Raw genomic sequence first — 27,421 nt, forward strand, 5'->3', positions numbered from 1 at the left:
CGCAGCCCTTCAGCTCACAGCCCCACCCTGCAGGCCAGGCAGGCTCCTCAGCTGCAGAGTGACCAGCTCCCTCAAGGGAACCACGAGGCTCCCAGCCTCTGCTGTGTCTCTGACGCACAGGAGGGCCTGTTTTGTCCTTCCTTGTGGCTCTGTCCTAAGTTTGAGAGCAGAAGACTGAGAAGGTGTGCTCATTAAATTTTTTCATTAGAACACTGAATGGAAATCATGATCCTGCCGTGCGCGCTGAGCTGAGAGAACGCGAGAACTCACACTGCACTTTACCAGAGACATGGGAGCGGGTGAGGGAGCACGCACTCCCAAGGTTGGCAAGGAGGAGTGCTTTCTCCAAACCGACATGCTCTCGAGGGTAAAGAAGTCAGGCCTAAAATACTTGAAGAGGGGATCTGGGAATCAAGTTTTCACCCCTGTAACACACAACATAAAAAAAAAAAGACAAACAACAAAAAACAAGAAGAAAAATCCAGTCTTGTTAGTAAATAGCTGAATTTTGATTAAAACCTGAAACGTTTCTGTGTAATCGTCAACTGGCTGGAATGTATCTGGTATAGTTTAATCTGCTGTTGTTTCTTTGGCTGTCTTCCAACTAGACCTAGAAACGGTTTTGGCACTCTCAATCCTGTTTCCCAAACCACTTAATTCCTGTCATTCTTAGGTTGGCTAGTTTTCCTCCTTCAGAAAAATGACCCACGACAATCTTCCTGCTAGTGAGAGTGTACTTCTGAATAGAAGAGTCCTTCGGCTGAAATGGCATCTCCAAGGCCCACAGTTCGAACAGGATCTTTACACACCAACACTGGCGTGAAGTGGAAGGACACTCCCTCCCTGTGCCATTCGACCACTGGCTCGTTTGGGTTTAACATGACCCTGGAGGCAGCCGCCGAACGGGAGGTCATGAACTCACGGGGCGCCTTCAGAGACACTCGGCGGGTGTCTATGGTTTCTGTCGCACAGGCCTGTGTCCCGGCCACGCGAGCTCCTGCAGCCACGGCCGCCAGCTGGTTGGCCCAGTGTCCGTCCACAGTTGCCAGGATGTGGTAGGCCAGCGTGTGGAAGTGGATCCTGGTGAGGTCTGAGGCTCTGCTTTCGCTCTTCCCATGTTCCTTCAAGATCCAAAAGAGGATGTCGCTGACCATGCCCACATCAGGAACACCGGTCCAGGAAGAGAGGGAAGAGTGAGGTCCAGATGCCGACTGGCTGAGAAATAACAGCTCCTGTTCATTCAGCCCAAGGGAAGTCACGGCAGAAAAGACCTGCTAACAAAAACAAAATGCGGGTCTTTTTCTGATGGACATCTAGCTCCTAAGTATCCTAGGACACAGCCGACGACTAATGTCAGGGAAGGCAGGTAGGGCCGGCATCCTTCTTCTTTACCACAAGACTCCCTGCTCCTGAAGTCTGCGGGGGGAAGTGACAGATCAAGGTCCCTATTTTGGCTATTACACCTCTATCTCCACGCTCATCATCACTTGTGGTCAACTGGAAAGTTGCAGTAACTCTGTATTAGAGCCAGTCTTCTGTTTATATGCTGGCATACAAAGGCAGAGGGGTACGCTCTGTACTTCTTTCCACGGTGCCCAGTTTCTGCCTCTGCACACACAGCAGAGGCTCTCACCACCGACGGGGCCTGATCTCAGTTCCTGAATGTCAGCAGGTGTCACACCAGTACAGTGGAGAAGCCCACAGGCAGGGTTGTAAAGGTTCCTCGCACGCAACACCAAGAAGCAAGGAGAGTGGCTTCACGTCTGATCTAAGCTTTCTAGGCAGGTGTGGGTTAGGAAGACTGAATTTAGTAATGACACTGTGTGTGAAAGGGCACCAAACAAGAGCCATGGTTTTCTATCTTGAGGGGTACCACTATGTCCACCTTGCTATCTTTCTTACTTAGCACTTCCTTCCTTAGAGCCAGGGACCTGAATAAGGTGAATGTTTGTGCAAGAGAGATGAGCCCTGTGGGACACACCCTGCAGGGGTGTGTCTGCATGCGCATATATTTTTTAAAAAATCAAGGGCCTGGGAATCCCCTGGCGGTCCAGTGTTTAGGACCCTGCACTTTCACTGCCGAGGACGTGGGTTCAATCCCTGGTTGGGGAACTAAGATCCTGCAAGCTGGCACGGTGTGGCAAAAAAAAAAAAAAAGAAAGAAAATCAAGGGCCTGTCCCTTTGCTAATGTAACACCACTTCCGTTTACTGCATGTTCTGTTACACATCGAGCTACTGGCTCTATTTCATTCACTTCTTACTGTAATGCTCTGAGGGAAGGAGGGATTGCCTCCATCTTACAGATAAGGGGACCGAGGCTTAGAAAGGTTAAGTAGACAGTTACACAGAAAATGAAATAAAAATGGCTTTTTAAAGAAGTGAAAAAAATAACCTCAAAAAGAGAAATATGAGAATAAAAATTATACCGAATGGGACTTCCCTGGCAGTCCAGCGGTTAAGACTCCGCGTTTCCACTGCAGGGGGTGCAGGTTCGATCCCTGGTCAGGGAACAAAGACCCCACATGCCGCAAGCTGTGGCCAAAAAGTAAAAAAGAAAAAAAAAAAGATACTGAAAAACACCAGGAGTGAACCCTAATGTAAACGATGGACTTTGCGTGATGTTGACATGTGAATGTAGGCTCACTGACTGTTGCAAACGCCCTACTCTGGGGCAGGGGATGTTGATGGGGGAGGCTCTGGGTGTGGAGGGCAGGGGCTACATGGGGCTCTACATTCTGCTCACCTGTGCTGTGAACCTAAAACTGCCCTAAAGGTAGTCTATTAAAAAAAATTATTCTGAAATACCACTTTTTACCTGTCAGATTGGTAAGAAAGCATGTTTTTAATCACATTCCAGTGGCAAGGATGTGAGGAAACAAGCACTTGTAGAGAATTCCAGTGGAAGTAAACTGGTACAGTGCTCATGGACGAGCATTCTGCAATATCAAACTTACAAATGCTTTTTGTGCCCCAATCTAGCAATTCTACTTCTGAGAACTTATCATACACATGTACCTGCTCATGGGCAAAATAAACTCATGTACAAAGTTACTTGCTGAAGTGCTGCATGGGGCAGCAAAGGGCAGACAGCCCAATGCCCAGCTGTGGCTGGAGTCAAAGACACTGGATGTACCACACGCTTCTTCTAACCAAGTGATGACAAAGAGGAGAGCTCCAAAACGCATCCAGTGAAAAAAAGCAAAGTGTACAACAGTGTATGCAGTATGCTATGCTATCTTTGGGGGTAAAAAGGGATGAAAAAATAAGGCTATATTCCCATATTTGCTTATATATGTACACACTAACTCTGGAGGGAGCAGGTGAAACTAGTAAAGAGGTTACTAACAGTGGATACAGGGGGCAGGAGGAAGCGAGACTTCATGTACATATTTTAATATTTTTTGAGTTTTGAACCACATGAATATAGTACCCATTAAAGAGGTTAAATAACAATAAATGAAAGGTTAACTAACCTGCCCAAGTTCACAAAGCTAGCGAGTGGCAAAGCTGGCATTCCAACCTGGTTTCCAAAGTCTGTGCTCTTAAGTACTGCACTCTTGGATTTATCTGATCATTGCTACTGTCGAAAGGCTGAACACCTCAGGGCATGACGGTGAGGGAGTGAAGCGCCCCCCCAAACTTCCTTTCTCTGAACTTCCTGAAGTTCAACTGAAAGCACCCAAGTTGGGCTTTCAGTTTTCTCCTTTGAGTTCTGCTGCAAAAGGCATTCACTTCTAACTTCCCCATTCCAGAAGAAGAAACACGCCCCAAGAGCCCATCAGTAACACCGCCATATTCCTAATCTAGTAGGAGATCCTGTTCCAGCACAGTCCTGGCTCCTGGACTTGGATCTCATGGACCCAGGTCTGAGTGAGACAACACCCACACCTCAGTGACCCCCCGTGCTGCCCGTGGGTTACCTGATGCACAATGCTGCTCATGAGCTCCCTGTTGGTCATGCTGGCCAGCTCCAGGTGAACTGGAATACCCGTGGGGATGTCAGAAATGGAGGTCATGACCTGCAGAGACAAGAGGAGAGCACTGCCATCAGAAACGGAAGGAAGTCAGGCAAGAGGGAAGGAACAGGTCCCGAGAGGCAGTGCATCCTCATGAAAGCTCCCGGCCACGTGGGCGGCCACAGACACTGTGGACAAGGGAGGCTTTTCCCAACAGGGAAAACCAGGCTCTGCAGAGAGGCACTGGGGTTAAGGACTCAGAGAGCACAAGGAACCGCCCCTAAACGTTCACACAGCCAGCCTCTGCCTGGGGACCTAAACTGAGCAGTCAGCTTCAACTGCTGTGTGAGTCTGCAGCACAGCTGATGTGAATGAGACGATACAGAAAACACAAAGGACACAAGCTACAGACACTGCAGTCTGCAGCCACGTTCAGCTTAGCACGGGAAGCAGAGGCTCGGGCAAGACGATGTTCTGATCTGTCCTACTCAAGATGCTGCCCGTGCCTGAGAGAACCCCATGAGGAGCCTCGCTGGAGTGGGAGGCAGGCTTCTCGGCTGCCACGACACGTCCCGGGAGCCCAGGACCCAGGGCAAGGCAGCGCAAGCTGCAGGGGCTGAGAGAGGCAGGGATCTGAAGGAAGACGCTAGCTGCGATCTGTGAAATCCCGTAACAGTGCTATTACCTCCAAGAGTCTCTTCCTCTGGAACTCCTTGCTTTGTCCCTCCATCATGTGCAATCCAGAGAGGACCACCAGGTCTGGCTGGAACTCCTCCAGGCTAGACACAAACACCTCCAGCATATTCATGGCCCCGTTGGAGAGGTCGTGGGAGAAGATGAATCGGTTGGCATGGGGAGCTTTTAACTGGCCCCACTCCTCCCCTAGAAAAGCCCAGTCGACACAATGGGAAGAAAAGGAAGAGGCTTTAAGTCTCCTAGCTGTGTGGCGCCTGGCGGGGGCCTCACTGGAGCCTTGGCTCTGGGCAGGCTGGCCTCTGGCTGAGTGGACCCCAGCTGCCATGGCCTAAGGGAAGCATGGTGCCGCAGCCAGGAGGATGGCGGTCAGAAAGAAACAAACCCAAAACCCCAACCCCAGCCCCACAAAAACACAGAAACACAGCACGGGTGCTGTGTGCCTTTGTCAAGGAGCTGGCAAGTAGCTCCCCTCGAGTCCCAGGGAAGCTCTCCTGTCCAAACACAGGATGCCCGTGTCCCTCCCAGTCGCAGAGCACAACTTCCAAACACTGGTGCACAGTGGGCACCATGCGGGTCTCCGAACGTAGGACATGCTGCCTTTCCCAAAGCACCTTCCACCTCACAGTAACGCCCCAGCACCTGTCATTTAGCTGGGACCTAAGGAGGCTGGAATGACTGTACCTCCTCCTCCCTGCCGCCCACTGGTGGTTCCTGGGCACTGGATCCAGAAGCTAAGAGTATTTGGCTGCTCTAGCCTCCCGTGAACGAGCTGCTTTGAAATAATGAATAATGAATAAAAGACTAAGTTCAAGTGTTACTACCTCCTGAAAGGGCTGCCAACTGCTCCAGCCTGAGGTGTACTCTCACTGCTTTGAGGATCCAGAGATTCTCCTTTACGTGGTTTGGTGATTCATCACTTTGCTTTGAGTTCTCTCTTCTACTAGTATTCAAACTTGTATCATTACTTCACTTTTCGCAGGTTTGTGCCCCATTCCCCCTCAACACTGTATGTCTCTGATTCCCACAGCCCAGTCACAGTCCCCTGCACAGAGTGCCCACTCAGCGTTCACTAATCTGACTCAAGCAGAGGGAGGCCAGACCCTCCCCGGTGGGGTCTTGGGCGGGGGCAGGAGCTGGGAATCTGTGTGCAGCTACAGGGGTGCCTCTCAGCACCGCGGCCGGGAGGAAGCATCTCCAGCGGAACCTAGTTTTTAATGTGCAGGTGGCAGGGCCCCACCCCTGGAGACCCGGATGTGCAGTCAGGTGGGGAACTACCAACTGAGAGCCCCCAGCTGCCAAGCACTTGAGGGGAGTGCGCCAGTGCCCGAGTCCTAGGGGAGGGGGGGCAGTGGGGGGCGGAGAGGCCTCTCCAAGTTCACTAGGTGCCATCCCACGCGCATCCCACATTCTTCTCCTTGAAGTCTTGAAAATCTCAAAACTCAGCCTGAGGCAGTGCCTTGGAGGCCATGTCCCCCGAGCACCAGGAGGAGGAGTCATCCCCAGCCTGGCGCGCTGCCCGAGACTGGGGGGCAAGGATTTATGACCTAGGGTTACACAGCTCTCCCTCCACGCAAAGGACCGGTCCCATTTACAAAATCAAAGCCCATATGCTGAAGCCTAGTCTTTCATTGGTTTTATCATTTACTGGCTATTCCTTCAGAAAGTTTTTCCCCACGGCAGCCACCCCAGCAGAGGGTCTCCTCATGCTGCCGGCTGATGTGCCCCCCGCCAGCGTCAGGGCCCTGCTTCCTGCTTCCTCTGCCAACAGCAGCAGCCCCGCCTCCCTGCAGAGTGTGCGTGGGGGGAGGGGAGGGGCTTACTCTAGAGCGGGTGTCAAGGCGGGGGAAACCTATCCTTCCTTTGCTCTGAGTTCACTTTTACCGAATCCATTCCTCTGAAAAACATTTCATACGTGGGTCATTTGTATAACAGGAAAGAAAACATCACCTATTTCCTAAAACCTGATGCAATGGTTATACTTGTTAAAACACCACGTTCCTTTCTTAACTCCTGGCCCATGCCTTATTATTTGTCTAAAGAAAATACCCAATGGTGATCCACACGGCTGACAGCAGCATTCCAACTCTGCTTCATTTCTGAAGACCCAACGCAGGGACGGCCTCCCCTAGGAAGCCTTTCCGAACTCTGCCACCTCCAAGCAGACTCGATTACAGTACCTCCTTCCCTGGGCCACCACTGGGCCTTATTATAGGACTTGGCACATAACTGTGCAATCATTCATTCAAGACTCCACCACCTGTAGGGAAATGTGGACTGAGGGTAGGGCCTGTGTCTTCTTCTATCATTATATTTCTACTGCTTCATATTGCACCCAGCATATAGCCACACGATTGAGTCAGCAAAAGAACACACGAGGAAGAGAACAGAACGATGACTCCAATGTCCATGACACAAAAGATGCAGGTATGAATTCTAAACGAATACTTCCCCAACTAACAAGACGCTGTACAATGGGAAAAACACACAACATGAGTGTCCTCCATGAGCAGAGACCTGGAACTGCCACTCAGAGTGAAACTGTGAATAAGCACTATCTAACTTACCCTAGGAGAGAAGAGCCACATGGCATTCAAAACAAATGAATCTGCTCAGGGAAAAAGTGAGACAGGCAAAAATAAACAGGCTTCCGCAAGGCAAAGACAAGGAGGGATGTGGAGAGCTGTTCGCTGGCAGCTTCCACAGGACGCAGGACTGACTGACGGAGTGGCCCGAAAAGCAAAATGACTGAAACGCAGACAGGGTGAGCCCGTAATAATATTCAGTGCCCCTCTTTTCTCACCAAGCTTTGAATTTATTCCCTTAAGTGACCCCTTCTCTCAATTTATGATCTTGCCCTTCAGTCAGTTAAGTCAGCAAAACCTATGCAGTGACTCACTGGATCCCCAGCCCAAAGCCTGAAAATAAGCTTCTCTGGAAAGGTCTGGTAGGAGAGAAGGAAAAAAAAGTTGACAAATCCCCTCTGGGAATTTATTCATTTAGAGAGAAGCAGGGGATGGATTTCTGTTAAGAGAGATGACCTGAGGGCTGCTAGACTAGGTTTCCTCCAGGGGCCAATGAAAATGTAACTACATAAAGTTGAGTGGAAGGCCACTGCTTTGTACTAAGAAATAAGGCACAGGAAAGAAAAACTGAAATGGGAAGCTTGTAAACCCAAGGATGGAGACAATCTCCTTTCAAGATAAGCTGTGCTGTCTTCTGAACCACATACAAGGCACAGCTGTCAAATACAACAGCAAAGTCTTGGTGAAGAAACTAGTCTCTCTACTCTGTAGTCATCAGGGAAAATGACAGGCACAGGGACCAGAAAGGTCCCAAGTTCATGATGTGAGCGCCAACAGAGCGGATGTGAGATGAATCTGGAACTGGCAGCAGCAGCAGCGCCTCAAAGGCATATCTTCAGCTCTTCTAGATCCTTCAACAGACTTGCTCACGCCTTTCATTTGAGCAGCTCACTCCATACCACTACCTTCAGGCAGTAAGAGCCATCATTCTGATTTCCCACTGAGAGAAACTCAAAAACTGTGCAAATGGGAACTGCCCACTCGAACATCTTGTCTTTAATTTTCTGACCCTGCCCTTCCTAACTCCCTCATTCTAGTAAGCACCCCAAAGAGAACCAGAAACAAGAAACAATTATTTTTTTTTGTACTTGGCGGAAGGCATAATTTTTAAGATATACTATATTTTGTATCTTATATTAAAGTCAATTACTCTAGTAGGTGAGGTTCTCTTAATCGTCTGACTTGGAAGCAGTTCACTGATGCATATTAAGCAAGTACTGCTCTAAGGTACCAATTAGTCTGTTTAGATGCTTGAATCTTTAACGTGAATTAATAATGTGTTGAATCAGAAATTCAAGAGTCTGAGTTCTGAGCAGGGAAAATACACGGGACCAAATAAACAAAATTAGAATACGTTCAGGTATTTAGGATTCTCTCAGAAATCAGATCTGTAGTCTGTATAACACATAAAATCTACTGGGGGGAGGTAGGGTGGGATGGGGTGGATTTGGAGTTATAAACATTGGAACATTATGTAATGGGAAATAATATGTGTTGTTACATACAAAACACTTCCACTTACACACCCAAGGGAAAATAAAATGCTTCAGAGGAAGTTTGCCAGAGGCCTGGTATTAACCCTAAGCCGCTTGGAACAGCTGGCCAGAAAGGCCTAGGACAGAACCCAGCACAGAGCTCAGCAGATTCTACCTGCCCTTCTTTCCTCTTAGTAATAAAGAAAAACTTTATATATATGCATTTAACACGTTTTCATTTTTATTCAAGATGCTTGCTTTCCTACAGCCTGATATCTCTTGGGTTCAGATCAATTACATTTGCAGACCTGGGAATTTTCTTCAGTGCTGTAATACTCTATCTACATCACTCTCCCTTGAGACAATGGTCAGTACCAACTTAGCAGAACCAGGGGCCAGGAAGCTTTTGGTAAGGCAAGAACAGGATCCTGCCAATTTACAAAGATGAATTTCTAGCACAGTGATATACCCCCATCTGACAACACACAGCCCTCTAGCCAGGTTTACACCATTACTTACTCATTTCCTCTTACCTGCCTGATACTCTAAAATGAGGTGGAACTCATCCACTTCCTGCAGTGACTCTGGTGGAACAAATACATTGTCATCAAGAAGTTCATGCAGCTTTGGACCAACCGGACCACAAAGAAGAACCTGGAGACAAGCAATACGAAGTCTATCAGGAGATCTGCCCCTTGTCCCACGGAATCTGTTCAGTAAGGTACATCCAGCACTTCTATTCATTTCAACAAAATGCTGGATTCCAAATCCAATTCTGAAAGCTTTTGGTTTGGAGGTACGGACTAGAGGGGCTACTACCAGGGCCTGGGGGGTACAGACACAATGTACCCAGAAATGAGAGGCTGATAAAAGACCCACATCACACATGTTACACAGGTACCTAGGCTGCTGCTGAATCCCATGCACCCTGTTAGGGACTGAATGTTTGTGGCCTCCCCACCCCCACCCCAAGTTCCCATGTCGAAGTCTAATGGCCAATGTGATGATATCTGGATAGGGTTTTCAGGAGGTAAATGAGGTCATATGGGTGGGTTCCTAATTCAACAGGATTGGTGGCCTTATAAGAAAAGGGAGAGAGAGAGAGAGATCTCTATTCACCACACCTGTTAAAGAAAGGCCATGTGAGGACATGCAAGTAGGTGGCTGTCTGCAAGCCAGAAAGAGAGCTCTCATCAGAAACCAAACCCTGCTGGAACTGTGATCTTGGGTTTTCCAGCCTCCAGAACTGTGAGAAAATAAATTTCTGTTGTTTAAGCAACCCGGTCTATGGCATTTTGTCATCAGGGCAGCCTGAGCAGACTAAGACACACTGTACCTCACTTTCTCTCTTTTCTTAACTGACTCACATCCTGTGTAGGCAAACAGATACAGGATGCTGTCTGCTCAAAAACTGCCAGATGAAAACAGCTGTTTGAATTTACACAGTATAGAAAAGGACCACAATAATCAACCAGGGGACCTAATTTGTGGGATCAGGCTCCCTACTATACTTAGCTGCTTTGTGAACAAGACGGCCTTCCAAATAGAAGAATTAAAGAGCACCTCGATTCTGAAAGTATGGGGGAAAGTGCTCTGCGACTTTTTAAAAAGCTTTTCTTCAACTCCAACCTGGGCCTCTTCCTGGCTTTTCCTTCTAGAAGCCATTTCACACCTGCTGCTGTTTCTGCCATGCCGGCTCTGGCCCGACTCATGACCAGGTTAACAGACTCAAAGCCCCTGAACCAGGATTCGAAGGAAAGTCCTCAGAGATGATTGTAACCATTTCAGATTTGATATGTCCCATCCAGAAGCTTCCAAAAGCATTTTTCCTTGCGAATTCACTGCTTGTTTGTACAGAGGCATTTTCATGCATCTAAGAAATCCCAGCTTCCGAGTGAAAATACACTTCCCTCTCGACACATGCTCGCTATTTGTCAATTCTGAAAAGTCTTGCCCCTATAATTTTATTTCTTTTCTCTAATTCTTGGCTAGAACTTCAGCTTCCAAGATGAGATAACAAGGGCCAGATTTACCCTCCTGCCTGACACAACAACAAAACAGATAACATGTATGAAATAATGGTTTTCAAAACATTTGGGCACTGGGCAACAAAGGACAGTGATCCCTAAGAAACAGAAAAAAAACTGAGTAAGCCCTACAGATCCTGCTGCAATTTAGCCTAAAAGAGTTTCCAGATATACAAAATCTGAAAGAATTAATCACCAGCAGATCTGCACTACAGGAAATAGGAAATCCTTTAGGCAGAAGGAAAATGATACCAGATGGAAATACTGATCTAAACAAAGGAATGAAGAACGCCAGGAATGGTAACTCTGGGTAAGTATATAAGATCTTTTTCTTACTATTTAAATGTCTTTAAAAGATAATTAACCGTTTGAATAAAAATATTTAACAGCATAGTATGAGATTTATAGCCTATTTAGAAGTAAAGTAATTTTACTTACTACTACTTAATTTGCCAATAATAGTATAAAGACTGGAGGGGAGAAATGGAAGTATACTTCCATTCCATGAATAAAAATATTTAACAGCATAGTATGAGATTTATAGCCTATCTAGAAGTAAAGTAATTTTACTTACTACTACTTAATTTGCCAATAATAGTATAAAGACTGGAGGGGAGAAATGGAAGTATACTATTTTAAAGTTCCTCCATTCTATCTGGTGGTTTAATAATATCACTTGAAAGCAGACTGTGATAAGCTAAAAATGTACATTATAAACCCTAAAGCAACCACTAAAGAAAACAAGTAGCAAGGTGTCAGATTTAAACCTATCTGATATAGCAATAATCATATTAAATGTAAATGGTCTAAACTCCCCAAATAAAAGACAGAGAATGTCAAAGTGTGTTTAAAAAGCAAGCCCCAACTATATATTGCCTACAAGAAACACATTTTAAATATAAAGACACAAATAGGTTAAAAGCAGAAGGATGGAAAAAGATATATCATAACACAATTCAAAGCTGGAATGGCTATTTTAATCAAAATAGATTACACAGCAAAGAATATTATGAAATTATTTTCTTTATCCCTGGTAATGATAAAAGGGTCAATTCATGGAGGGAGGTAACAATTCTAAGGAGTTATACATCTAATAACAGCTTAAAAATACATGAAGCAAAAAAGTTATAGAACTGCAAGGGAAATAGACAAGTCCATAAGTATAGCTGAAGATGTCAATACTCCTCTCTCAATAGTATTAGATAAATCAAGTGGACTGAAAATCATTAAGAATATAGAAGACTTGAACAACATTATCAACCAACTTGGCCTAACTGACATTTATATATAGAACACTCCACTCCAAAACAGAAAAATATGTACTTTTCAAGTGTACACTGAACTTCACCAAGATAAGACTATACTCTGGGTCATAAAAAAGTCTCAATAAATTTAATAGGAATCAGAGAAGCATATTCTCTGATCACAATGGAATTAAAATAGAACTCAGTAACAGAAAGATATCTGGAAACCCTCCCAATATTTAGAAACTATATAACACACTTCTAAGTAGTACATAGATGGGCCATTAAATACCTCATCTCAAGAAATCAAAGGGAAATCAGAAAGCATTTGAACTGAACAAAAATAAAAACAAAAAGTATCAAAATCTGTGGGATACAGCTAAAATAGTACTTAAGGGGAAGTTTATAGCACTAAACACCCTGTACCAGAAAACAAAGGTCTCAAGTCCGTGACCTCAGCTACTACCTTTATAAACCAGAAAGTTAAATTCAAAGCAAACAGAAACCAATGAAATAGAAAAGAGAAAAATACAGAAAAAAAAAAAAAATCAGTAGAATTGAAAGTTCATTGTTTATTGAAAAGATCAAAATTGACAAACCTATAGCCAAACGTATCAAGGAAAAGAAAAAAAGAAAAAGACATAAATTACCAGTATCAGGAAAGAGAGAGAGAACATCAGTACAGATTCTACAGACCTTAAAGGAATAAGGGAACATTATGACTAACTTTATGCCAATAAATTCAACAACTTAGATGAAATGGACAAATTTCTTGAAAGGTTAAACTACCAAAGCTCACTCAAGAAATAAAAAATTGGAATTTCTCTTTATCTATTAAATCGAAATTGTTAAAAACCTTCCCGTATCAAAAACTTCAGGCCTAGAGGGCTTTGCTGGTGAACTCTACAAACATGTAAGGAGGATGTGATACCAATTCTACACACACTTTTTTAAAAAAATTGAAATACTTCCCGATTCATTCTATAAGGTCAGTATTACTCTGATACTAAAACCAGACAGATATACAAGAAAAATACAGACCAATATCCCCCAGGGAAATTGATATAAAAAATTTTAACAAAATTTTAGTAAATTGAATCCAACGATATATAAAAAGGGTAATACATCAGAAGCAAGTGAGGTTTATTCTGGGGATACATGGTTGGTTTAACATTTGAAAATCAATGTAATAACCATATACCAAAGTTAAAAAACTAAAACCACAGCAGCATTTGACAAGATCCAACATCTACTTCTAATTCTTGGCTAAATTCCAAAATATATTCCATAAAGACACTGCTCTCTTCTGCAATCTGGCTTCTATTTCACCATTCCACTGAATTTACCTTTACTATATTCACCAGGGTCTATTTCTGAGACAACATAGCTTGGTTGTAAAGAGCATGGACGCTGGAGCTAGAGTACTTGGGTTCAAATCCCAGCTCTACTCCTTCCTAGGTATGTGACCTTGAACAGTTTTAACTTCTCCATGCCTCATTTTTTCTATCTACAAAATGGGGATAATAATAGACTTCCCTTATGGGGCACTGTGAGGATCAAATGAGTTAATATAATATAAAGCACTTAAGACAGTGCCTGGCATACAGTAAGAACTATGCAAGTGTTAGTGATTATTATTGCCTTTGGAAAATACCTAATCCTCAATCTGCGGTTGTTCTCAGATGATCACTTGGTCCATGTCGAGAAGCATTTCATCAAGTTAAATTGAATCTCTCTGAGAGAGCAGTATAAGGTGGTGAGGTCATGGCAGAGCCTAGTGTTGGAATCCTGGCTCCATCATTTACTAGCTAGGTGACCCTATGCACAATACTTAATCTCTTACATTACTCAACCTCTCTGGACCTCCTGTCTTTAAAACGGTGATAATACCTTAACTTCATCAGACTGTTGTGAGGACTGAGTAACAGATATCCCTTTTCTTTCCTCAATCTTCTACCAAGGCCAGACATTTTTTTTTTCTTTTTTTAAAACTCAGAATGCTTTCCAGTCGGACTGGTCTCAGGCCCAGCTTCTCCAGAGACCAACAGCAAATACTGGTCCCAGACGAGGGCAATATTGAAAGGTCAATGTAACCCAGGACTTCCAGGGCCAGAATTACTTCTCAGGGTCAAGAGAGTGGCCTTTTATGGACCCATTCAAATGCCCAGGATTCTGGTGGGAAGGGCCTGGGTTCTCTCTAATTAGCTTATGACTGATCTTTCCTTCTCTTCCATCCATTAGCTGGTAATACTTCTGAAGGTCAGCCCTGTAATTTCTAATATTCTCTGTTTGGGAGTTAATTACTATCTATAAAGATAATGACTATTTAAAAAAAATTTCCCACACCCTAATATTTTATGAAAACTTTAATTCTTATTAAAATGTGAATGTTCACACTTTAATATGCTCTCCACATCTAAGCACATCCATCCCTCGGTGTACAGTGTGGCTCCATATGAATTTTTCCCCCTCAGACTGTTGAACATTTATCTGAATTTTTGGGTCCATCTCTGGGCTTCTGATTCTGTGCCCCTGAGAACTGTTTATGGTTTCCTTTCTCTGTCGTCAGTAGCCACATTTATTCTGCACTTCTCAAGCTCACTTACTCTAGAATCATCTTTGTTAAACCTATCTTCTTTGTCCCCATGCATGGTCTAGCACCAAGTGATTCCATTTTAGTAGGCTTTAGATAGGCTTCTCCTCTTCTGGCTACCATATCCAAACCTCAATCATTTTATAGCAAGACAGCAGCAATAACCTCCTTGCTGTCTTTCCCCCTCAGACCTATTCCACTTGTAGCAAAAGAGCTTCTTACTCAGATGTTATTTTGAACATAGCAGTAATTTTTAATTCTACTTAAACCAAATGGCTTAAGACTTGAAGACATGTCCCTATCTAGTGGCGTTCATTTTTCAACACTCTGGATCCAGGCTCACAGAACAGTCAATTAAGTCTTCTCTCATCACTGTACAATTCCCAGCCTCAGGCACTGACTCCAGAGCCCACGTGCTCTTAACCATTACATGATAAGGTACTCAAGAACATGGACTCTGGGGTCCTAGGTTAAAACTGTTCTATTTCTTTTCTTTCTTTCGTTTTTTTTTTTTTTTTTTTGCGGTACACGGGTCTCTCACTATTGTGGCCTCTCCCGTTGCGAAGCACAGGCTCCGGACGCGCAGGCCCAGCGGCCATGGCTCACAGGCCCAGCCACTCCACGGCATGTGGGATCCTCCCGGACTGGGGCACGAACCCATGTCCCCTGCATCGGCAGGCGGACTCTCAACCACTGCGCCGCCAGGGAAGGCCTCTTTCTTTTTTTAAAAAATAAATTAATTAATTTATTTTTGGCTGCATTGGGTCTTTGTTGCTGTGCACGGGCTTTCTCTAGTTGTGGTGAGCGGGGGCTACTCTTCTTTGCGGTGCGCGGGCTTCTCACCGTGGTGGCTTCTCTTGTTGTAGAGCACAGGCTCTAGGAGTGTGGGCTTCACTAGTTGTGCTGCATGGGCTCAGTAGTTGTGGCGCACGGGCTTAGCTGTTCCGTGGCATGTGGGATCTTCCTGGACCAGGAATTGAACCCAGGTCCCCGGCACTGGCAGGCAAATTCTTAACCACTGTGCCACCAGGGAAGTCCTTGTTCTATTTCTTATTAGCTATGAACTTCCCTATGCCTCAAGCTTCATGTGGAAAGCAAGACAACAGCAGTACCAGCACGAGTACCAACTAGCCTTACAGGTTGTTGCAGGGATTAAATGAGGTAATCCACATCAAACACTAGCAACAATGTCAGGCACACAGTAAGCACTCAGAAAGCATTAGCTACCACTCCTCTCCTTCCACTACTATATTCCTAACAAGAGCCTCAGGGTCTGGCACAAGTTGAATCAAGGAACAGAAAGATACTCATTCTTACTCCTAAAATTACTTAAGCACTAGTGAAGGACACAGGTTTTAATCTGGGAATTTGACTTACCTTTAAATCTGAGTTGGCTGCAAATTTCTGTCCAATTAAAGCTGCATTTCCTCCTACATAGTGCTATAAGACAGTTCAAGGTTATTAGACAGTATTTTAGCATTAACTATGTTACTCAAGCTTAATAATGTTTTGGTTTATTGAATTTACAGTCCATTTTTTTCCCAAAAAAATTTGCGGTGACTTCATAAGTACATACAGATGAGGTTAATAAAAACATTAACCCCATAGGTTAATAGACAATGAGTTATAAGGAAAGGTGGAAAAAACATATTGCTACACTGGAAATTAGTATAATTGCCTTAACTGTACATCAAATTTGGCCTTGAGCTTCCAGGGAACCAGAACAGATAAGGAAACGAAAGGAAATATGACAAGCATGGACAGACCTTATCTTCAGCACTGTAACCCTTCTAAAATGAGTATATGACTATGACAGTCTCCTCCTGAAAATCAATCAATAAATACTACAGCGAACTAAAACCAACTCAATTTTTTTTATCAAAGCATAGTTGATATATAATATTACTTAAATTACAAGTGTACAATAGAGTGGTTCACAATTTTTGGAAGTTATACCCCATTTACAGTTACTATAAAATATTTTCTATATTCCCCATGCTGTACAATATATCCTTGCAGCTTATTTTATACCTAATAGTTTGTACCTATTAATCCCTTACCCCTTTACTGCCCCTTCCCCATTTCCCTCTCCCCACTGGTAACCACTAGTTTGTTGTCTTTATCTGAGTCTGTTTCTTTTTTGTTATAGTCACTAGTTTGCTGTATTTTTTGATTCCACATATAAGTGATATCATACAGTATTTGTCTTTCTCTGTCTGACTTTATTTCATTTAGCATAATACCCTCCAAGTCCATTCATGTTTCTGCAAATGGCAAAATTGCATTCTTTTTTATGGCTGAGTAATATTCCGTCTCTCTCTCTCTCACACTCACACACACACTACATCTTCATCTGTTCATCTACTGATGGACACTAAGGTTGCTTCCTTATCTTGGCCACTGTAAATAATGCTGCTATAAACATTGGGGTGCATGTATCTTTCCGAATCAGTTTTAAAATCCAACTCTTAAGTGAGGCACACAGGCCTTTCTTTATCTGTCCCCTGCTTTCCTCTCTACTTCCATCTCCTGCCCTCCCTTCCGTACCATGCCTGCAGCTCTCCAAGTCTGCCTTCCTCCCTGTCTCTGTGCCTTTGGCACATGCTGCTTTCTTTGACTAGGATGCCTCCCCATTCTCATTCATTGGTAAGACCCTGATCACTTTTGAAGTATCAGCTGCAGCATCACCTCTTCTGCAATGCCTTCTGTCTCCCTTTTCCCATGGCCACCTCCACCTCCACAACCCCCCTTCCAGACAGGATTACAGATCCCTTGCTACTCGCCACCCCTATACTCAGAACAAACCTCCATTACAGCCCTTGTCCACTTGGGCTAATGTCATCTGGGGACATGTCTAGCTCTTTCAGGGCAAGGACTGTCTTCTTACAATAAGTGCTCAGTAAATGTCTGTTGCTAGATTTTGAGAAAGGAAGAACACACTGATGCATCAGGAAACATAAGAGCTTTCCTGGGAGTAAATTCTAAAGGTAACAGACTCCAATAGAGGACAATGTTTTCTCCTAAACACCACATCTCTCAGCTGAGGACCTAGAGCAGAAGAGCAAATAATTCAAGGCTAGTATTCCATTGTGCTAAGGACGGATTCATGTGTTTTGGAAACCTGACAAGTAGGAAATACGGCGGATGCTCTAGTTGAGAAACCTCATCAACAGCCTTGCCTGGGAGGAACGCTACCACCTCACCTTCCTAGTTCCCAGTCCCATGCAGAGGCACAGAATAAGTAACTCATCTCTGGATGCTAGACCTCACTTTCAGCCCAACCAAGGTTTGTGTTGACTGATCACTGGTTTCGGGTGGGACAGTAATGGCTTACTATAGATAAATTTAAAACTGTGATATACAGGCTGAAATTTGGCCTTTTAACATGTTAACCTTATTTTTTATTTACTATGGTGGCTAGAAGAATTTACTAAAAATCTTGGGTGAGACATTAAGATTCCATGAAGTGGATTTTAGAGTTTTCATATAATAGTTATCATTAACTGCTGTTTATCAGTCAATCTGCCTTATAGTTTAAGGGAGTTTGACAAGGCACCAAATGAAGTGTCACACTAGTGCAAGATAAATAACACATTTTAGGTTTTACGATGTTAAGAAATAATTTAGATGATGTAAAAGCTAGATAAAATTTTTGTAGAAAAAAATGTTTGCATTATGAAACAAAAGGCCGAAGAAACTAGAATAGAAAGCAAATTGGTGGTTTAAATACTACAATCTTAAAGACTTTTAAGCAGTTGACTTGCCATCTTTTTAGAACTATCACGATTCTTTCATAAAAGATAAGAATCTCAGGAGTTCCCTGGTGGTCCAGTGGTTAGGATTTGGTTGGGGAACACTGAGATCCTCCAAGCTGCGCTGTGCAGACAGAAAGGAAAAAAAAAAAGATCAGACTCACTGCCAAACTCAGCTGTCAAAATGATTGTAACTGAAGTTTTAATAGCTTTGCTGTTTCCTTTAGAAACTCAGCTGGGTACTGCTCATGCCCATTTCTAATGTTCACATGGGCGGCTTCAAAGGGAAAAAAAACTTTAAAATCTTAATAGTTATAAAAATAAGTGGTCACAAAGAATGGTCTATGAAAGGTACCAATCAAAAATGGCATTAAGAGCTCCCCCTGTGAGAAGCACACCCAGAGTGGGGTGATGGGCCAAAGGAAGATTTTAGGTAAGAAAATTTGGGGGTTAGATGTGGTGGGGTGGAGAGATGCTTAAACAAACAACCAAAACTGGCCGGTAAGAGGTGTGAGGGCAGGTGTAGCAGCAGGTGTGTGAGCCTTGAGGAAGTGTCTGGACCATGCAGGCCCCAGGGCTTTGTTTATGATCACCAGGTGGGCTTGGGGAGCTCTAAGTTCTATCTCTGAGAGGCTCTACCCTGTAGAACAATGGTTCTCAGAACAAGGTGTTCAGAACAACAGCATCAACATAACTAGGAAACTAGCTGGAAGGGTAAATTCTTGGGTCCACCCCACAGGCACTGAATCAGAACTCTGAAGTGCGGCCCAGGAACCTGTGTTTCAATATCCCTCCAAGTGACTGTGATGCACACTCAGGTCGAAGAGCCACCGAACTAGACCAGTGGTCCTCAACCAGGGTGATTCTGCATCCCTCCTCTCCCTGACCCTGGAAACATATAACCATGTCAGGAGACATTTTTAACTGTCACAACCGGGGAAGAAGAGGAGTGAAACTGTCATCTACTGGATGGAGGCCAGAGATGCTGCTAAACATCTTACAATGTGCAGGACAACCCCCACAAGGAAAAATTCTCTAGCCCCAAACGTCAATAGTGCTGAGGATAAGAAAACTTGCTCTGGACCAGCAGAGCAGAGGTAAGGACCCAGCTCCCTTGTTCCCAGGTAAAGGCTAGAACTCTTTCTCTGTGGGTTTGGCCTTGTTTTGCTTAGGAAGGACTCAGCCATATTAAGATTACTGCAAGTTATCAGCCAAGCAATACCCTAACAAGTTTGGAGTAGATATCTTTCCTACCTTAAACTTGAATAACACGAAAAAAGAGCAATTTAATGGATAACCCAGAACCAAAATTTTAGGAAATATGCTTCATAAACGTTGGCTGAATTGCACTGACTAGAAACAGCTGAGTTAAAGGAAGGTCAGATACAGTTTTCAAAAAAGAGAAATACACTGTAGAACTGGATTCCTAACAATTACCCTCTTAGGGCAAAATGGAGAAAAAAGCTGCTTGGTTGCTTTTAGAAACCATACGAACAAGGTGTCTTTCCCCACCACCACTGGCAAACAGACCTGGGCTCCTGGGAACTCTGATGCAATCTGGGCGATGTTATGGAAAGTTTCCTTATCACTGAAGAAGCGTTCAGCAGCTGCTCCCTTCCCCATGAAGTGAATGAAGGCTTCTTTTAGATCATTCCTCGAACGCAGCTCAGTGTGATCTTTCCCATTCCCAGGATTCAGGCCAAGTGCCTGCAAGAGCTTCACCCCTGACAGCACTACATCCACACATGCATTGACTCTGGAAGGAAGGAAGGAAGAAAGAGACAGTGTGAAAGAAACAGAAGCACTGGGGCAACTACTACTTTGCATTTAACAACAGGGAAATGTTTCAGAGGCCTGTATTCAAACAAAAAAAAAACTGATGAAGTGGATTTGAAACCTGAATTGGAAAGTAAATAGCATATGGCAGAAAGAGGATTACTTTATCTGGATGTATGTCTTAGGATCAGAACACAGGACTCTTGGCAAGAGTTTGGCAAACTTTTACACTAGGTACAAAGAGAGTAGACAGATGCTCAGCATTCCAGAACAAAGTATCAGGATAACACAAATTCAGCATTTCTGAGAAAATGGTGGCAGAACCAAACTGTCTGGATTCACCCTGGCTGTGTGACGTGGGCAAGTCACTTTAATTTCTCTTTGTCTCAGTTTCCTCATCTATAAAATGGTGTAATATGAGTATTTAACTCAGAGCTGTTGTGAAGATTAAGTTAACAAATGCTTACAAACACTGCTTGCTGCAGAGTAAGCAAAATAAAAGTTTTGGTGAAAATCCATCTTCCCCTGAAAGATATATTAGGATGGTGGTAAAATACACTAAATACCTAAATGTCTAAATACTCCCAGTTGAAATTCTTAGAGCTGAGTGGTGCCTTAAAGACTTAAGTGCACCTTCAGCCTGTAACAACTCATCACTTCACAGGTGTTCACCGGACCCATCCATGAACTTTAAAGGCTGGTAAGAAGCCAGTGCGACATCACTTGGTTGGTGCTACAGAAATTATAAAGTACATATAAGGCTGTCTGGCATGGCCCCTCCTATGTGTGCATGGAAGAGTTCTGGCTTACATTTTCAGTGTTTCTTTGCTAAAAGTCATCCCTTAAACAAGAAGTTCCAAACACTTTGGGTAGCTAAATGAGGTCTTCCTGCCCCACCACAGGCACCCTTATTCCTGCCTCTGCCATCCCTGCCAGTGGGGCTGGAAGACCAACCGAAACAGCTTCTGGTGACAAGGCTGTGCTTCCAGGTTAATTCCGAGTAGCTCTGAAACCAGAAGGTAAACTCATCAATAAAGAAGGTCCAATGGATTGGATTTTAGTGTATAATATATAACTACAGTGTTTCCCTTCCAGTCTCCTTTAAAAATCTCCTGATCAGATCATTAATGGTGGCCAACTCTAAGATGAGGAATGAGATGGTGGTAAGGGAGAGGAGATATATTTTTTTTCATCAGATATATTTCTAATTTTTACAAGCATACATTACTTTTAGAACTTAATAACAATTTTTAAAAGGTTCTCATGTGGGCTAGATATTATTTACATCACTCAAGGAAGGTTTACAAGGGCAAGGAAGAAACACATCCCTCCTCATGACGCAAAACTGACTGCATACTCATCATAAAGATTCTTTTATTAATTCTTCCCCTATGAATCCCAAGGTTTTGAAAAGGTTTTTGCCTACCGCACAGCATTTAAATACTCAAATGTTCTTATTCCTTTAAAGTCAAACACACATATAATTACTCTCGTCAACTGGAAAAGCATAATCTAAAAGTGAGTATACTTTTCAGCACATAGAACACATTGACATGCATGTGGAAGATTCTTAATGATACATTTAAAACATAATCCTTTCACAGCCTTACATACTAATGAACCAACACACCTTGTAAACTGGTCTCAATCCTACCTCACAGGAAGTGTCCTTTATTTCTACTGGATGCAACGTTAGATGTCTGAAGGGTAGAATCTTAACAGGAATACAGGCATCCCTGGCTCTCAGACTCCAGTAGGCTACCAATGTTCAGACAGTGAGAGTTTGGATAGCGTGAGACACCCATTCCCACCAAGCAGCCCCACCTAGAAAATGTATCCAAATGGATTTGGGTCCTGAGTCTGGACAGCAAAAGTTCAGATACTGAGGGATATACCCATATTTGGAAATAACGACTTCAAAACCGACTTCAGTAAACACCACCTCCATATCTAGTTGTGCTGAGACTTTAAATAGAGTTTGATTCTTTAAAGATGAGAATGGAGGAAGCTGCACTTACAGAAAAATAAAACTGAACGGAACAATGTTCAGCACATTTTGCAGCACAAGACAAAACCCAACTGAACAAATTTTGAGTTAAAACAATGTAACTATCATAGGAACATTTTCTATCCCCCACCTAATCATGTCATGAATACTAAAGGAAAAAATCTTAGGAAAAAATTTACTTGGTAGCTTTTTAAAACAAAAAAATCATTGAACACTACTATGTGCCAGAGAGTAAACAAAGTACTTTTAGGTGTGCTTTCTAGTTATATTTTATAATACTTCAACCAGAACAAGAATCTTTCTCTGCACTTCAACGGCGTACTAAAATGTAAACAAGCACCTAAGGTGCTTTCTTATCGGGGAAAATTAAAGGGCGGCGGGGAGGTAAAAAAACCAGAAGACAAAATTATGCTCATTTGACACTTAGGCAGAATTTCACACCTCAATAAGAAATGTATAAAAGATTACAATGTGAGTTTTGAGAAAACACAGACACAGATGAAACAACTGGAAGATAAAGTGAGGCAACAGATGCTGAATGCCTGAACAAGTGGCTGTGCTAGCAGAGAGGATGCTGGGAGCCAGGGCTGCCAGGCATATTATTAGAGACTTGGGGGTGGGGTGGGAATGAGGGACAGTTTCTTCTGGATCGTAAATTCCTTAAAAACAAGGACGGTGGTCTTTATCACCTCTCCTCTGTTTTACTGTCTGTAAATGGTTTCCTAAGGTTCTTTCTAGCTTTCACACTCTACCTGAGATATTATGAGAGCTAATCATAATCGCTGTAAGATACAGAACCGTAGAGAAGAGAAATTCAAGAGGCAGGAATAGTGGTCCTTGGGCCACACCCTGGATGGTGCTCTGGACAGAGAAAGAAGACAGGCATTTTCAGACAGACCACACCAATCTGCAAAACATTCTAAGATAGGGAAGTAGTCATCACTGCTTGCAGCTGAGAAAAGTGAGGCTGGGGGTCAACTAACATTCCAAAGGCCATGACTGGAGAAGCCTAAACTCAAACCCAGATTTATCTGATACTGAAACCCACAGGGAGCATACACAAGCAAAGATGTAGACAAAGGGATTAACCTTGTTTCTGGACACAATAGGAATACTGATCCAGTTAGAGGAGAGTTTCAACAGGGGAGAAGAGCTAGACAGGCTTCAAAGGTCAGGGTGAAGCCAGGTAAGGGAGAATGAATTCTAGGATGAGGGGTTCATCATTCACCCAATGAACCTTTGGACCAGGGCCCGATTCTGAAGCAGGGGAGGGAGAACATGCTTTAGAAAGATGTGGCAGTGGGCTCGCCATTGACCATCTTCTTGAAACCTCTCCTATCCTTTATTTCCCTGTTCCCTTCCGACCTGCCCCTTACATAGATGGCAGTGCCTCCCCGAATCCCACCCTTGTCATTTACCTTCCCTTCTTTCTCTTCCTGGGTGATGCTGTCCAGTCTCTGGCCTCAGCCTAAATGCTGGAGTCTCCAAGGTCTACAACCCTGCTCCTCAACTACAGCCTCTGGCTGTCAGCTGCTGAGGGCCCAGCTTCCTCTAAAATTCCACAGGAAAGAACATTTCCCCTCCTCTGAAATCAAAATGCTTACCTTCCACCACAAACTTGTTCCTTTCTCTTGATCTCTTCGTGGCAACAACGTGGCACGAAAGTGGAGCCAGGAATGGGTTTAGGCTGCACCTCGGGCATTCGACAGTTGTGTGATCTTAGGCAAATCAGTATTTCCAAGCCCCAGTTTACTCCCTGTGAAAGCTGGATGACAATCTCTGTATCTGCCTGCATAAGGTTGTTGTAAGATCCCCAGTATTAAGATCCTGTCATTTTTGATGCCTCTATTTACTGTACAACACCCAACCTTTTCTCAAATCTCACCTGTTGAAAACCATTGCCAAACAAGAAAAAGCTCTATGGACTCTTAACTAGCGTCAGAGTCTCAAGACTTACCTTTTTACGAGTCATATCAAATTGTGTGTTCTGACTGAGTATGTGAAAGGTGAATGTGTATGTGTGTGTGTGTGTGTGTGTGTGTGTGTGTGTGTGTGTATTCTCCTGAAAGATCAAACTACAACACACATGCACCTGCCAAATGAGATTCTGGTACCAGTACTGCACCCACCTACTCCTTGTACATTCCCATCTTTAGGCTGAAAATCTGGGTAAGGAGAAATGTTGGTAACAATGGATGTCTGTTACCCACAAAAATAGCGTGAAGCAGTCAAACAGGTTACAACCACAGCTCAAATTTCACATTCCACTGGTTAGTCTCTGCAAAGAACTTAGCATCATTTACCTGCTTATAAACCTTTATGGCTTTCCCATCACCTACCCTGATACAAAAGGCTCATTTCAGCATCATTGCTTGACATCCCTCTACCATAAGGTCCTTGCCCTAAATACAGGGCCAACTTGCTATTCACAAACAAGCCAAATACCTTTTCACATTTGGTCCTCTCTGCCTAGGTGGGCTTATTCCCCCATCTTCTTGTGGAGAAATTCCATTTCTTCTCCAGGGCCTGGCCCTTGCAAGTCACTGTAGCAGAATATGTTTTCCAAGATGGCCACAAGATGTGCCATTCCACATGTTCTTTTTACAATGTGACACTCACATTCCCCCCATCCAGGTGTGTTCTATGTCCCCTCCCCTTAAAACCGTTTGGACCTGAGCCTATGACAGAAGCAACACTATGTGCTTCTAAGAGTAGGTCACAAAAAGGCATTAATGCTTCTGCCTGGTCCTCTTGGGGAATTCCCTCCCCTAACCCAGTCACCCTGCTGTGAAAAAGCTAAATAGAGAAACCACCTGTAGGTGTTCAGGTGAAACCAGTTGAGGTTGTAGCTGACAACAACAATCAACCCTTGAGATGATCCCAGTCCCAGCCATCATCTGCCTGAAACCTCACAAAACCCCAAATGAGAATTGCCTAGCTGAACCCAATCAAACCTCAGAATAATGAGAATAAAATGACCATTGTTTTAAGCTACTAAGTTTTGGGGTGATTTGTTATGTAGCAATAGTAAATGGATTGTCACTTTCTCAGATGGAGCTTTCCCTGAAACCTCATCCTGGGAAGAATCAGTAATTCTTCTTTGGGACACAAGACTACCTTGTTTCCACCACGAGTTCAGCAAAGCACTTTTCTTAATCATTACAAACAGCCTTGTGTCACCTCACCACCCCCCGCCCCCCATTCATATTGAAGCCCTAACCACAGATCAGACTGTATTTGGAGGTAGAAGCTATTTAAGGAGGTAACTGAGGTTAAACGAGGCCATTATCCAATAGGACTAGTGTCTGTTTAAAAAGAAGGAGAGACACCAGAAGTGCTCATGAATGGAGGAAAGGTCTAATGAGTACACAGCGAGAAGGCAGCCACCTGCAAGTCCTTAAGAGAGGACTCGCTCTTGGGCTATCAGCCTCTAGCACTGTGAGAAAATAAATGTCTGTTGTTTAAGCTACCCAGTCCGTGGTATCCTGTTATGGTAGCCCGAGCAGAATAACACAATAACGAATATATTTGTTTCCAACAAACGAGGCTGGGACCTTGCCTCATTCATCCCTGCATCCTCAGAACCTAGCACAGACCTGACACATACTATGTAGTTGACAAATATTTGTTGAATGAATGCTCACAAAACCAGGGAGGACAATTAAGGAGCTGATAAGGATGCAGGTGAAAGGGCTTGAACTTGAAAGAAGAGGTAAAAGAGGATACATCTGAAGAAACAATATGCTGATATAAAAAAATAGTAGCTAACGTTAGGTGTCTGCCCGTTAAAGCAGACACCATGCTAAACAACATGGATTATTTAATTGAATCTTCAGGATAACTCTGCTTTACCTTAACCTTTCTGGTCCCAATACTCACAGGAACTAGTAGAGCAGTAGAAGGCCTGTTTTTGTGGTGAGGACAAGATATTAAAGTCGAACTGAGACAAGAACTAAAATTCGTGTAAAGGGAATAATTACACGCGGGAGGGGAATACAAAGAAAGGAGGCACTGTGATTTGGGAGAACCCTAAATATGCAATGTCACTGAAATCAGGGGAAGAAAAGAGTTTCAAGGAGAAGGGTGTGCTTAACGCGTGGAAGGCTGCAAACAGTCGACAGAGGAGGCTAAAAGAAGCAGTTAATGTGAAAATCAACACGGTTCCGGTGAGCTTTGAGAGAGAAGTTTCAGCAGAATGGCGGTCTCCAGACTACGGCATTAAGGAAGCGGAAACAAGGCGTGAAGAAATAAACTCGGTAGCTAATGGCAGCGACCCCTCCTTCAAGTAGTTCAGAAGCAAGAGGGTGCCGCCAAAGTGCTAAGACCAACCATCGCTGACTGCCAAAGAGCAGCCGCCAGAGAAGGAGGGCTTGGAATGAAGGAGGCTCGAACTATAAGGAGTCAGGCTGAGTGGTATTGCAAAAGGCTATCAGGCTGGTTCTATGGAGATGAGAGAAGGGGGCTGGTCCTACCGAGACGAAAAGGGCGCAGGGGCCAGCCGACAGGAAAAAGCAGTCTGGTGAGTCCCTGCAGCAGTGACGAACGGGGCTCGTCCCAGACGTCCGACGCTTCTCGCCAAGGAGGCAGCGTGGACACCAGCGCCGAAGGGCCTCCCGGGGACCTCTGGGAACCCGTTTCCGCGCCGGCTCTACCTCCCAGCTCCCAAGCCGCCTGACCTCCGCCAAGGCGGCCCTCGGAGGCCCGGGGCGTCCGCACCTCCTGGTCCAGAGAGGCAGGCTCCGCAGGCACTCACCCCACGGCCACGCGGCGCCAACGCCGGGCCGGCCGCACGATGAGCGCGTCCCAGGCGGCAGCCAACCGGCCCTCAGGGGAGCCGGGTCCTGGGGGCGCGGGCGCAGGCCCCAGCTGCAGCGAGCTCCACAGCGAGCGCAGCGCCGACCCCGGCAGCTGCGGGTCCAGCAGGAAGACGCAGCCCACCGCTAGCGCCAGGAAGCCGGCGTACGCGGAGGCGCGCCACAGCGCCATAGACACAGAGGTGTAGGAGCTACGGAGCTCAGCTCCTTTCCCGGTCCGCGCCTCTTCCGGGCTTAGCTCGTGCCGACGTCGACACGCGCGCTACGTCACGCCGGCGCGCCGCGGTCCCCCCGGAGAGGCGGGGCGAGGGGCGGGGCGATGGACGTGGGAGAGGGGCGGAGAGCCCTCTTGCTTTGTCCAAGTCCTGGCTCTTGGGGGCGCTCGCGGTTCGGAGGCCCTGAGGGAGGTTGGACAAAGGCTATAGTGCCTGTCCGGACGCTGTACCCCTTCCGGGAACTCCATCCGTACCCCGAAATAGAGCGGCACGGATACGTTT

General features: G+C 44.6%; 1 protein-coding gene across 1 annotated transcript; it reads right to left on the reverse strand.

Annotated features, from left to right (window-relative positions):
* Positions 1 to 722: 722 nt before the first annotated feature.
* On the reverse strand, positions 723 to 27,096 carry ADPGK (ADP dependent glucokinase). Its single transcript, XM_065871742.1, has 7 exons — positions 26,864 to 27,096; positions 19,857 to 20,082; positions 15,952 to 16,014; positions 9,244 to 9,364; positions 4,643 to 4,839; positions 3,922 to 4,020; positions 723 to 1,271 (listed from the first exon to the last, which is right to left on the reverse strand). The coding sequence occupies exons 1-7, from the start codon at positions 27,094 to 27,096 to the stop codon at positions 723 to 725; spliced, it is 1,488 nt and encodes a 495-aa protein (XP_065727814.1).
* Between the last annotated feature and the right edge of the window lie 325 nt (positions 27,097 to 27,421).

This window comes from Phocoena phocoena, chromosome 2 (genome assembly GCF_963924675.1).
Source record: "Phocoena phocoena chromosome 2, mPhoPho1.1, whole genome shotgun sequence".
NCBI classification, from domain to species: domain Eukaryota; kingdom Metazoa; phylum Chordata; class Mammalia; order Artiodactyla; family Phocoenidae; genus Phocoena; species Phocoena phocoena.